General features: G+C 41.6%; 1 protein-coding gene across 7 annotated transcripts in view; it reads left to right on the top strand.

Annotated features, from left to right (window-relative positions):
- KCNMA1 (potassium calcium-activated channel subfamily M alpha 1) overlaps positions 1 to 12,783 on the top strand; it is an 841,792-nt gene that overhangs the window by 640,749 nt on the left and 188,260 nt on the right. For all 7 annotated transcript variants that reach the window (XM_084634497.1, XM_084634500.1, XM_084634499.1 and 4 more), the window contains exon 10: positions 10,335 to 10,445. In XM_084634497.1, the coding sequence (XP_084490623.1) occupies positions 10,335 to 10,445 (111 nt within the window). The remainder of the gene's footprint in view (positions 1 to 10,334; positions 10,446 to 12,783) is intronic.

Raw genomic sequence — 12,783 nt, 5'->3', positions numbered from 1 at the left:
TTCCAATGTTTCTAAGATAATGTACCTAATAACTCTCCTTGGGCAAGAAGGCAATCTGTTTTCAATCAATCTCTCTCCTATGCAAAAATATCACTTATGTTAAAGGGAGAGTTTTATTTATTTATTTATTCTGAACCCAGAAGATTCCCTATCTCAATTACTCTGATTTGTATCTGACAACTAGTACAATATAAGAAAAAGCAAAGATGCAGAGGACAGATAATGAACTTGTGTGTATAAGGAATACATAGTTCCAATGCATTCTGCCACTTTCATATGATCCCAGTCCTTCTGCTAACGTACAAGAAATCTATGTTCCTGTTTCTCCACTGTCTTGAGCCTTATGTAGTACTATCCACTAAGGTAAAGTGGGTGTAAAATGCTACTGAATCAGAATTATGACACTTTATGCATGACTAAATGACTGACCAAACTGCAAAGCAATTGAGAATCTAACCTGAGTTTCTGCTGTAGTAGTCCACCTCCATATTGCAACCAAGTTAGCTGATGGCTTTACAGTCAGTATTTGGTCTTCACTTTGCTCTTATAAAATGTGGAAGCTATTTAAAAACATAAAAAAGTTACTGTTGTCTGAGTTAAAGTATGTCTTCAGTCCCACCTTGCATCCAGGATGGAAATGTCTTTTTTGTGCAAGAAATCAATATTGTTCTATGGACTTGCCCCTGGAAGTCTTTGCAGAGCAAGTGGAATCTGAAGTCTTAAGAACTGTAAAAAGCAATAATAAAATGCCGTTACCTAAACAAAGAAATTTTCCTGTTGCCATAAATATTATACCAATTAAACAAGATAAAAAATGCAACTTCTAAATAGGGATGGCAAATAAGTCCCACTTACTATGATTCTTAGGATCAAAATTGCTTATTTTTTGCTATTATTTTTCATTTTCTTGTGCCTTTGCAATTCCGGGTGCTTTTGGGGAACAGATGCAGGAAGAGTGCCTGAATACCCCAAGAAAACTACTACTTCCAAAGCTGTTACTTCAATTTGGCAGACTCAGGAGGTTCAGAATTTACATTTAATGTTCTCTTAAGCATAAAGAATGAGTGTATTCGAACACAACCTCTGAAACTTTTGAGGTTTGCTCATCACTAATTTGTAAGTTTTTAACTAATGAACTAGGTTCATCCAGATATTACGTGGTGATTTGTGAGGCATAATTCATCTATGACTCTTGCAAAGCTAATTTATGCAACCTCAAAAGTGGCTAGGAAATGGGTCTGGCTAAGGCAACCATGGATTGCTATTTAAACCTGTCCTTCACTGGCAGAACCCCCCAAGGAAGATCAGCAGTACAAACACCACATGGCAAATTTTGGAACAAAACCTTTGTGACAAGCTGTAGTGGGATTTACAAAACTGAGCATAGACAGAATGGAGAGGTGCATCTTCCCCATTTACAAGTATCCAGGCTGATCACATCCCCAGCATTGCTGCCAGAACTGCCAATCATGGGATCTTGCAAACATAGGTGGGACCAATAAGAAAATCAAGCCCAACTATTAAGGAAGGAGAACAGAGAGAGATAGGGAGGCAGAACGGCCTGGGAGAGGGGAGGGGCTACAGTCCCATTCCATGCTGCCTCTAAATAATCTGACAGGGAGACAGAGATTGCAAACCCTGAATTTAGGGGCTTATAGACTCATTTTAGGTTAAGCTGATAGAAACCAGTTAGATAAACTGGGAGGGAGATATGATTGTTCTCTATGTATGCATTAGAGCAGCGGTTCTCAGCTCAGGGTCCCTGTTCCCCTGGTTGTCTGCGAGTCCTTTCATGGGGCCCATGGAGCCCTGCAGCTGAAACCCAGTGCCCCGAGTCCCAGCACTGAAGACAGGAGCAGCACAGGGCTGAAGCCGGCTGACCCCTTGCAACGCCCCGAAGCCGGGAGCAGCGCAGGGCTGAAGCTGGCCTACCCACCCCCCGTCTCCCCCCGAAGCCGGGAGTGGCTGGTGGTTGAAGCCGGCCGACCCCTGCCCAAAGCCAGGAATAGCAGGGGGCTGAAGTTGGGAGCCCCAGCACCCCACCCCTGCTGAAGCTGGGAGCCCCCCTCCGCCTGTACACAGCCTCCAGCTACCCCCTGCTTGCACCCTGAGCTACTCCCCTGCCTGTACACAGCCCCTAGCTACCCCCTCCCTGCACCGTGAGCAATTTTCAAACTTTTTAAACTAAGTCCCCCCTTTGAGTTATATTTTTGTTTGCATCCCTCCACAGTCTAGACAGGTTGGGTGACCTCCTGAGTGAGTCGGAGTGGAGGTGCACTGTGCCCCGCCAGCCCTTGCCCACCCAAAATGGAAGTAAAACTATGCCTACGCCCAAGGGTCATCCTCCCCCTCAGCCCTGAGCTCCCTCCACCTCTGCTGGGCTCTGGCATTTTTATGGCGTGTTGAGGGGGGCCTCAGCAAGAAAAAGGTTGAGAACCCCTGCATTAGAGGGCTAAATACGAGGGAGGGAGAGGAGTTATTTAAGTGCCCATGTGGACACAAGAACAAATGGATATAAACTAGACATCAACAAGTTTAGGCTTGAAATTAGACAAGGGTATCTAACCATCAGAAGAGTGACATTCTGGAACAGCCTCCAAAGAGGAGCAATGGGGGCAAAAAACCCAGACTGAGCGTGATACGTTTGTGTGATGAGACTGCCTATAATGGCATGGAGCCAGTCTGCGACTGCTAGCAGCAAATATCTCCAATGATTGGTGAGGAATACTAGATGGGGAGGGCTCTGAGTTACTACAGAGAATTCTTTCCCAGGTATCTGGCTGGTGGGTCTTGCCCACATGCTCAGGGTCTAACTGATTCCCATATTTGGGGCCAGGAAGGAATTTTCCCCTGGGTCAGATTGGCAGAGACCCTGGGAGGTTTTCACCTTCCTCTGCAGCATGGGGCACAGGTCTCTTGCAGGTTTAAACTAGTGTAAATAGTGAATTCTCTGTAACTTTAAGTCTTTAAACCATGATTTTAGGACTTCAGTGAGAGATTAGGGGTCTATGACAGAAGTAGATGGGTGAGGTTCTGTGGCCTGCAATGTTCACGAGGTCAGACTAGGTGATCATGATGGTCCCTTCTGGCCTTAAAGTCTATGAGTCTGACTGCCCCAAGAGAATTGACAACATGGTACCAGAAGTGGAGTTGACTTTAACTGTAAAAAAGAGAAGCCCTCCGCCGCAACAAACTACACATTTTTTTTTTCTGGTATATATGTAAGAGAATTATGGAGGCGAATCAGCTTCTACAATGACTGGTTGATTTAGAAGCACAGGAACAACATAGGCAGCAACAACTGTTTAAACAGATGGCATTGAACCAACAACTGTTGTTACAGCAAATGGTGTACCTGATGCTGGCTACTACTCCTGATGGTGTTGTTACTACAGGGAATGCATGTTCTGTACTTCAGGGGACTGTGACATTTCCCCAGATGATGACCTGGAATCATTCTTGGTAATTTTTAAAAGGTTTTCACAGTCTCTCATGGCCCTCAGCCCAGTGGGCAATCCGGCTTGCTCCACTCCTCATTGCGGAAGCCCAGGCAACATACTGGGGACTTGGCACCGCGGCCTAGGACTATGAACAGGTGAAGTCCATACTGGACTGTGAAGAAACCTACTGTCAGCAGTTCCATCATGAGCAGTATCACACCCTACCTCCTCAAAAACATGGCCACGGATGATCGCCCAAAGGCTAAAGGACTTCTGCTGGTGTTGGTTAAAGCCAGAGTCTCAAATGGAATCCTAGATAGCAGAACTCTTAGTTATGGAGCAGTTTGTACAGATTCCTCCACTGGCGGAGGAAGATTGTGTTTGCAGTCAGCGACCAGTAACCCTAGCAGATGCCTCCCATAGGCCCTCTTGTAGAGGACTACATGGCTGCTCGCACCATCCAGTGGCCCTCTGCTGCAGAAGTACCCACACTGAAGAAAGAAACTGAGTAACCAAAGGTGGGGGTGGCCCATATTGGGTAAACCCAAGGAAATCCAAAAAGCTGGCTGGTTGTTGGGCAGCCTTGGTAACCGGCACTCCTCTCGGGGTCCATGGGTAAGTTTCCCCTGAGACAGCAGGGTCTATGACTTTAAATGCCCTTCCCAGCCCCCTGCCCCACACCAATACAGGAACAAGGGCCAAGAGAAATTCAGAAAGAGGACATAAGTCACTAGAAAGACAAGGGACAGACTTGGTAGTTTTTTACTCCTGTGGAGAACAGGCACATAGGTTTTGTAACTGCCACTAGATGAAGTGTAATTTTGGGCATGTCTGGACAGGAGACAATAGGGCCCAGAAAAAAGCCCCATGGAAACTCACAATATCAGAGGTGAATGGCCAAGAAACATTGGCCCTTGTAGACTTGGGGTGTGACCATACATTTGTATGGGAGTGGAAACTGGGAACAGTAGGGAAGCTGGCAAAGGGGGAAATCCCCATTAAATGCACCCATGGAGATATTCTTGGGTATCCTAGCATGACAGTAAAATTGACTGTTGATGGGAACAAAGGTGAGATGAAGGTATGTGTGTCTCTGGATCTCCTACCCAGTGATATTAGACCAAGACTGGACATATTTCCCTGAACTATTACAGAAGCTTCCCTTAGCATAGGAGCCTGAGGATGACATTCCAAAAGAAATGTTAGGGGTCCTGTTCCATTTAAGGACTCTGACCTACTTTCCTCCCAGCCTAGAAGGAAAAAGTTCTGAAGAGAGAAGTGGATAGAAAGGAAAGAGCAGAGAGAGGTGGCCCCCCTCCACAGACATAATGGAGTGGTCTCCACAGACATAATGGAGACCACAAACTATAGTGGATCCAGGCAATGCAGAAGATTCCAAGGTAGGGCCTTCCATGGCCCTAAATGAGACACCCCCTCAGCAACTGGACTCAGAGAAGCTAACAGACTTCTCAGATTTCCATGTGGAGCAAAAACACCACCAAGACTTTGAAATGGGCCTTCAAACAAGTAGCAGTGATAGATGATGAAGAGGTGGACCCCCCTGAAGGCTGAATAGTACCCTTATTTTGCTATTAAGATAAACTTGTTCTATTGCATAGACCAGGACAGGCAGACACAAGAGATACAGATGCAGTTACTAGTGCCCCAGTATATCATTGCAAGATCCTGCATTTTGCACACCCAATTCCATGTTCAGGACATCTTGGGAAAAATAAGACACTGTCTAGGATCCTAGCCTGATGCTTTTGGCCAGAGGTCCTTAAACAAGCCAAGAATTTCTGTGCATCATGTCCCAAATGCCAATTAATGGCCCCCAAGAGAGTTCCATGGGCTTCATTAATATCCTTTCTCTGGGCAGAGACCCACTTTGAATTAATAGGAATCAACTTTATAGGCCCCCTAGAAAAGAGTGCCTCCAGACATGACATGATAACAAGTACATTCTGTACATGACCTGATACTCGAAAGCCATATCACTGTCTTTGTGTGGGTAGGGAGTCCCAAAGACATCCTGACAGACCAGGGAACAAATTTCATGATGAGATATGTCTGTGGCCTGCTGAAAATCAAAGTATTATGCACATCAGTATGCCATCCACAGATGAATGGTCTAGTGGAAAGATTTAATGATATGCTAAAGAGAATGCTCAAGAAATTCATTACCCCAGACCCTCAACGCTGAAACCAAGTACTTCCAGCCCTACTCTTCACCAAAATATGTTGGGGAAGAATAAACATGGCTTTTGTAAAGGGAAATCATGCCTCACCAATCTATTAGAATTCGTTGAGGGTGTCAACAAATGTGAGGACAATGGTGATCTAATGGATGTAGTGTACTTGCACTTTCAGAAAACCTTTGGCAAGGTCTGTCACCAAAGGCTGTTAAACTAAATAAGGAATCCAGGGGTAAGAGGGAAGGTCCTCTCATGGATCAGTAATGGGTTAAAAGCTAGGAAACAAAGGATCTGAATAAATAGTCAGTTTTTACAGTGGAGAGAGGTAAATAGTGAGATTCCCCCAAGGTTCTGTGCTGGAGCCAATGTTGTTCAATGTATTCATAAATGATCTGAAAAAAAGGGGTAAACAGTGAAGAGACTGGGCAGCAAAATGACAGATGAAATTCAGTGTTGATAAGGGCAAAGTATTGTACATTGAAAAACATAATCCCAACTATACACACAAAATGATGGGGTCTAAATTAAACTCTTACCACTCAATAAAGAGATATTGGAGTCACCATGGATAGTTCTCTGAAAACATCTGCTCAATGTGCAGTGGCAGTCAGAAAAGCTAACCAAATGTTAGGAAACATTAGGAAAGGGATAGTTAATATGACAGAAAATATCATAATATCTCTATATAAATCTATGGTATGCCCATGCCTTGAATATTCTGTGCAGTCTTGATCACCCCATCTCAAAAAAGATATATTAGAATTGGAAAAAGTACAGAGAAGGGTAACAAAAATGATTAGGCATATGGAACTGCTACCATAAGAGGAGAGATTAAAAAGTCTGGGACTGTTCAGTTTACAAAAGAAATGACCAAGGGGGGATATGATAGAGGTCTGTAAAATCATGAATAGGAAGTGAATAAGGAAGTGCTATTTACACCTTCACATAAGACATGAACCACAGTCACCAATGAAATTAATAGTCAGCAGGTTTTAAACAAAAGGAAGTACTTCTTCACAGAACACAACTTGTGGAACTCATTGCCAGGGAATGCTGGTAAGGTCAAAAGTATAAAAGCGTTCAAAAAAAGAATCAGATAAGTTCATGGAGGATAGATTCATCAATGACTATTAGCCAAAATGGTCAGGAATGCAACCCCTTACTCGGGTGTCCCTAAATCTCTGACTGCCAGAAGTTAGAGCTGGATTACATGGGCTGGATAACTCAATATTTTCCCTCTTCTGTTCATTCCCTCTGAAGCATTAGGCACCAGCCATGGTCAGAAGACAGGATATTGGGCAAGATGGACCATTGGTCTGACCCAATATGGCCATTCTTATTTTCTTAAGAAGCTCACAGAGAGAAAAAGGAAGACTGCAAGCCTTGGAATTTAAGGGCAGGTTGACTCATTTTGGGTTAAGTTGATGGACTGGGCTAATTTGAGATGAATAGAAGGGGAGCAGTTAGGAGAAAGCTGGGGTCTCTAGAGAGAACTGTTCCAAGAGCAGTTGACACAAGCCTTTCTGCTTTCAGAGCAGCCTTTTACTGAGACCCTTCTTTGCTGCTCTGTATAAAAGCCAGAGATGGTGAGAAGAGTTAGCAAAAAGTCTGTGCAATCGCGAAAAGTTTTGCTTACAAGTAACTTATTGACTTCATGCTACTGTGACCGTGTATTGTGTCCCTCAAAGGAAATATTGACCACTGTGAATGCTAGCACTTAACTCTGTGTTCAGTCATTCTTGTTGTTTGCCTCAACCAAGATCATTGATTACCTAAGTCTGACTACTCCCCCAAGAAATAACATGGAGATATCTGTTCTGCTGTGCTTACGTTCACAAAGAGAGAGCCTACAGGATGAAACAGCCATGGGGACCTAGCCCTTAAAGTCATATTTGTACTCTCCATTCATTTACATTGAGTAATGAGTTTGCTACACTTTCTGAGCTGATGCAATATCTGATTTTAGTGTTCTGTTACATGAGAGAGACACAGACTCTTCTCTGAGCTGATTAGGTCTTAACTGGAGTATTGTGCCCAGTTCTGGGTGCCACATTTCAGGAAAGATGTGGACAAACTGGAGAAAGTCTTGAGAACAGCAACACAAATGATTAAAGGTCCAGAACACACGACCTACGAGGGAAGATTGGAAAAAAAAAAACGAGTTTGATTAGTCTGGAAAAGAGAAGACTGAGAGGGGACATAATAGTTTCCAAGTACATAAAAGGTTTTTAGAAGGAGGAGGGAGAAAAAATGTTCTTAACCGCTGAGAATAGGACAAGAAGCAATGAGCTTAAATTGGACATTAGGAAACATTTCCTAATTGTCATGGTGGTTAAGCACTGGAATAAATTGCCTAGGGAAGTTGTGGAATCTCCATCACTGGAGATTTTTAAGAGCAGGTTAGACAAACACCTGTCAGGGATGGTCTAGATGATACTTAGTCCTGCCATGAGTGCAGGGGACTGGACTAGATGACCTCTCAAGGTCCCTTCCAGTCCTATGATTCTATGATCATTGCAGTCAGCTGAACCCTCAGCTGCACCCAGCGAACACTGGGCACAGCTGAAGGATGCTGCAGCCAAGAAGTAGTTTGCAGCTCCCCAAACTAGTGACAATTTCTACACCAGCCCTGGCTCCAGCACGGAGGCTGCTATGAACTGCCAGATTGTGAAGGCCCTACAGGGCAGCTCTCAAGTCTCTTTTTGCCTGAAAAATGGGTCAGATATTTGGTTTATTGTATTTGTTACTTATTGCATGCTGATGCAGTGCTTGGTAACCTATGTAATAGGGGAGGAAGTTTTTGTTTCCTGCTTTGAGGAGTTCACCATCTGTGGGTCCAGGTCTTCATGCAATTCTACCAAACATATAGCTTATGATGTCGTTGAAGCTATAGCAGTCACTCATGGTAGCAAGCACTGCACTTGGCAAATACGTATTTGTAGGACCAGGTCCTAATTAGACATAGTATAGCCTAAATATAATTTTATATAGACCATTACAAATTGAAGGAAAAAAACAGTCTGTGATTTTTGTTGTTTGTTTTTACAAATACATTAGCACAAGACTTTAGATCTGAATTTAGGAAGACAATTATCTCAAACACTTCTTATATGGCCTTTCAGTGACAACCCACCAAGCCATGAGCACATGGAGTATTAGAAAATAAAGCGGTAATAGTAAAGCAGTCCCCTATAGTGTGCTGGATTAGTATAATACTTCATTGTGCTTTGCTTTCCTAGTCACTACCAGCACCACTGCGAACGTAGTAGTACATGATGGTGATATTATTAACTGCATCATGCATATTACTGATTTATTTTTTGTTCTGCATCATTATCCTTTCACCAGTGAGTTCATTGCATTATTTTCATATACTTAGTCAAGCACCAAATTATGAAGCAAGTACAGGCTCCCATAATAGTCCCTTATGGTACATTACATAAGCGATTATTGCTGCTACCTATTATTTGTTGCTTCCAGCCAATGAGGTTTCTACATTAATGGAATGCGCACAGAACAATTATGAAATAGGTAAGACTTGGGCAGTTTAAATTTTGCCCTTGAAATTATTTTGCTTCATTTTGGCCACCTGCTGGCAGCTCAGATGTCAGCCAACAAATAAATTGTGCCTTTGTTGCAATCAGCATATAGGCTCAATCAGCTGTAATGAGGTCAGATTACTGAATGACTCTCTGCTACCTTAATAATTAAATTGAATCCACACTTCTACTGCCCTCTCTTTCCCTGACAGCTGTAAGAAATGTGGCAAGCAACAGCAGTAGCAATGGAAGTACTGTAAATACCAGCACCTCTCATGAACTCATCTGACTAATGAAAGCCATGCTTTTGTCTGTGTTGTGGTAGAAACACTGAGCCACTGTAGAGCATGCTGGAGCACAAGTACTTGGACAACACTTTATAATAAGTGGCTTAACAATCCATTAAGCAAGGAAGCAAAGAAAGGACAGAACTGTAGACATTTCACTCAGCGTGTAAGAAATCAATCTATAGAAGTGGACACTGTTTCTGTGTTGTATATTTGGGTTCTCCCCTTTGACACTGCTGGAAATTGCATGGAGCATAAGTGTGATAGCACTCTGTACAGATTCTGGTTCTGTGAGGGTGTTCCATTGCATTGCAGAATTAAAAAATGTCCACTTATTGTAAAGTGCTCCCACTGTAGGACTTACAGTAGAAAATGCAAGATTTCTCTTTTTATTGCTTATGGCCCATAATATGTCAAGCTTCTCACTGGCTTCACTGATATAACTGGGAAAATAAGTAGAATCGTTTCAGGGAGATTTGTTGTCTCATTACATGATAAACTCTATGTTTCTGAACAAAAAATTTAATAGTAAATCTTAGAAGAGGAGGTGGAAGGAGAAATATGACTCTGAGAGGGACTGGATAATACAGCATATAAGTGTATACATAAATAATAATATTTATTGTTAAATGTTTAAAACCACTTGGCCAAATGGTTTTGCTTGTAATAGTCTTTTGCAGCATCAGATGAGATCCCATATATAGTTTCAATGTCAAAGTACCTTCTAATATTGATGGTTTCCTTTGATGACTTCAGGGAGTGGGATCGGGAAGAATGCTTCCTTTTTCAGCCAACAGTTTATTTTACCCTTTTTGTTTGCATGCTTGTTTGTTAGTTTTCCCTGCAAAAGTAACTGTACATTTTCTGTCACAGGCACATAGTTGTCTGTGGTCACATAACACTTGAAAGTGTGTCCAACTTCCTGAAGGACTTCCTGCACAAGGACAGGGATGATGTGAACGTGGAAATCGTCTTTCTGCATAAGTGAGTAATCTTTCCAACCAAAACCTTTCTTGCTAATCAAAAAGGTCTGAAAATGTCCTAAAGTCTCCTTGGAGTCAGTATTGGTTTGAGGGTAGAGCAGGGGACAATGAGACTGTTAGGGTCAAACTTATTCAGTGAAGTTAGACCAGAGATGTCTTTAACCTGTGTGGTGAAATCCTGATCCCTTTGAAATCAATGGCCAAATTCCTGTTGACTTTAATAGGACTAGGATTTGACCCAGGATGTCAATTTGTGACTCTTCCACTAGCTTTTTATAAGTCTAAGGTTGGGATTTAAGGAGTCTTACTCCTATTGAATTTCAGTGGGATTTAGGTGCCTGACTCCCATAAACTCTTTTTGATATTACCAGCCAAAATCTCTTTGAGCCTTGCTTTTCACATGTGTGAAATGTTAAAATACTTACCTAACATACAGCACAAACCAAACATGTATATAGGTGTGAACTACTATCTCTCCCGTTTATCATGATGACACAAAGGCCAAGATTGCATTATGAAGTCATACATTGCTGTTACAGTTTAAAAAGCCTTATTTCATTTTCCAGTGAAGCTTTTTTAAGTGTGTAGTGTCAATCCATGAATACTTCCCAGTCTTGCTGTCAGTTGCTATTCTTCATTGGTCGCACGTTATCTGGTAGTTCCCTGCAAAATATTTTGTTAAATTACTGAGGCCTAAAAATCAGTTTCTAAATATTTGTATCCATTATTAATCTTAATCAGTGTCTTTCCTAGGGGAAGCTCAATATCTTTCTATAAGAAAGTCTCAAGAACATCCAGGCAGTTGCACAGAAATTTTTCATTTCTTTTCTGGGCCCAAATTCTGCCATCAGGTGCATGGAAGATCTCACATTGACTTCATTTAGAGCCGTACGCATCAAAGGGGGATATCTGGCCCTAACTGATTTTAGCTAAGCCACAACAAAGACTGAATTGGTCTGGTATACAGTTGGTACATTGTTCAATAGGTGTTTGTGTTGTTCTGCATCCAACAGCAAGTGGAAACAAATCATCACGGAAGAAAAAAGGAACAGATTGACCCAGCCTAGTTAGTTAAAACTTGACACTTAAAAAAAAAATGCTTCCTACCATTCTCAAAATAATGCCTCTGCAAAAGAGGAGGCCTGACCAAGGATATTTTATACATGTCATTAATAAATTAAGGAAGCAAATGCTGTACAAAGAATGAGAAGCCTTGATCTAATAGGCTGTACAAGAGAGAAATACCACTACATGCATCCGACGAAGTGGGTATTCACCCATGAAAGCTTATGCTCCAATACAGCTGTTAGTCTATAAGGTGCCACAGGACTCTTTGCTGCTTTTAAGAGAGAAATAGTTTAAATAAATTTCAAATTAATTAAATAATTAGTGAATGATAATTAATGAAGAATAATTAATTAAATACATATATCTGAATTTTTGAAGAAATAAATACCATGATAGATCAGATCATCTGTGGTTATCCTGATTTGAACAGCATATTTGCCAACATTGCGAAACTAATGGAATGTTGAGAATGAAATCTTGTTTTCCTATTTCAGAGTAACAGCCGTGTTAGTCTGTATTCGCAAAAAGAAAAGGAGTTCTTGTGGCACCTTAGAGACTAACCAATTTATTTGAGCATAAGCTATTTCCTATCGGTTACCACAATTGTTCCCACCTACTAGCATACTTAATAGTACCGGTACTTGAAGCCACTGGACTTCAGACTCATGCTTCTTATAGTAAAGAAACACTCAACTGTATGTCACTAGTTTTATAGATAAGTATATTTTAAAGAGCGCATGACACTCAGAAATAAGAAATAATATTCAACACATATTAATAACTACTGCAGAAGTTTTCTTTGGCCCTGGATAGTTCTAAATTTAGTTTATGGAGATTATATCATGCAATCTATGATGCAGATTGAGAACTCATGTTAGGAATGCCCATTCATAGCTATCTATTTCCATCTCCAACTTTTATGCCTCATCTGTCTAACAGTTGCAAGCTAAATTGCAGAAAAGCTGTGTTTTCTGATTCTAACCATATATTTTAAATATATGCTGAAACTTACTTAAAGATGTGCATAACTGGCTGCTTTTCCAAACACAAACATCACAAAAGAGATTCTGCTGCATTTAATCTTCTCTTCGGGAGATTACGAACCTGCAGAAGATGAGTACATCTTATGTAAATTAACAGAAATATCCCATTCCGATGACTTTGTTAAAAGATAGTTGGATTCTAAAATTTTGAAAAATGACTGGTATCATCCTGTAACAAGAAGTGCTCCATGGTACACTGCTGCTGCTTTTAGCTGCTCATAGAGTCTG

Source organism: Lepidochelys olivacea (genome assembly GCF_965140295.1).
Source record: "Lepidochelys olivacea isolate rLepOli2 genome assembly, chromosome: 7".
In the NCBI taxonomy this organism is placed as follows: domain Eukaryota; kingdom Metazoa; phylum Chordata; order Testudines; family Cheloniidae; genus Lepidochelys; species Lepidochelys olivacea.
This window is presented reverse-complemented; position numbering and strand designations above follow the sequence as displayed.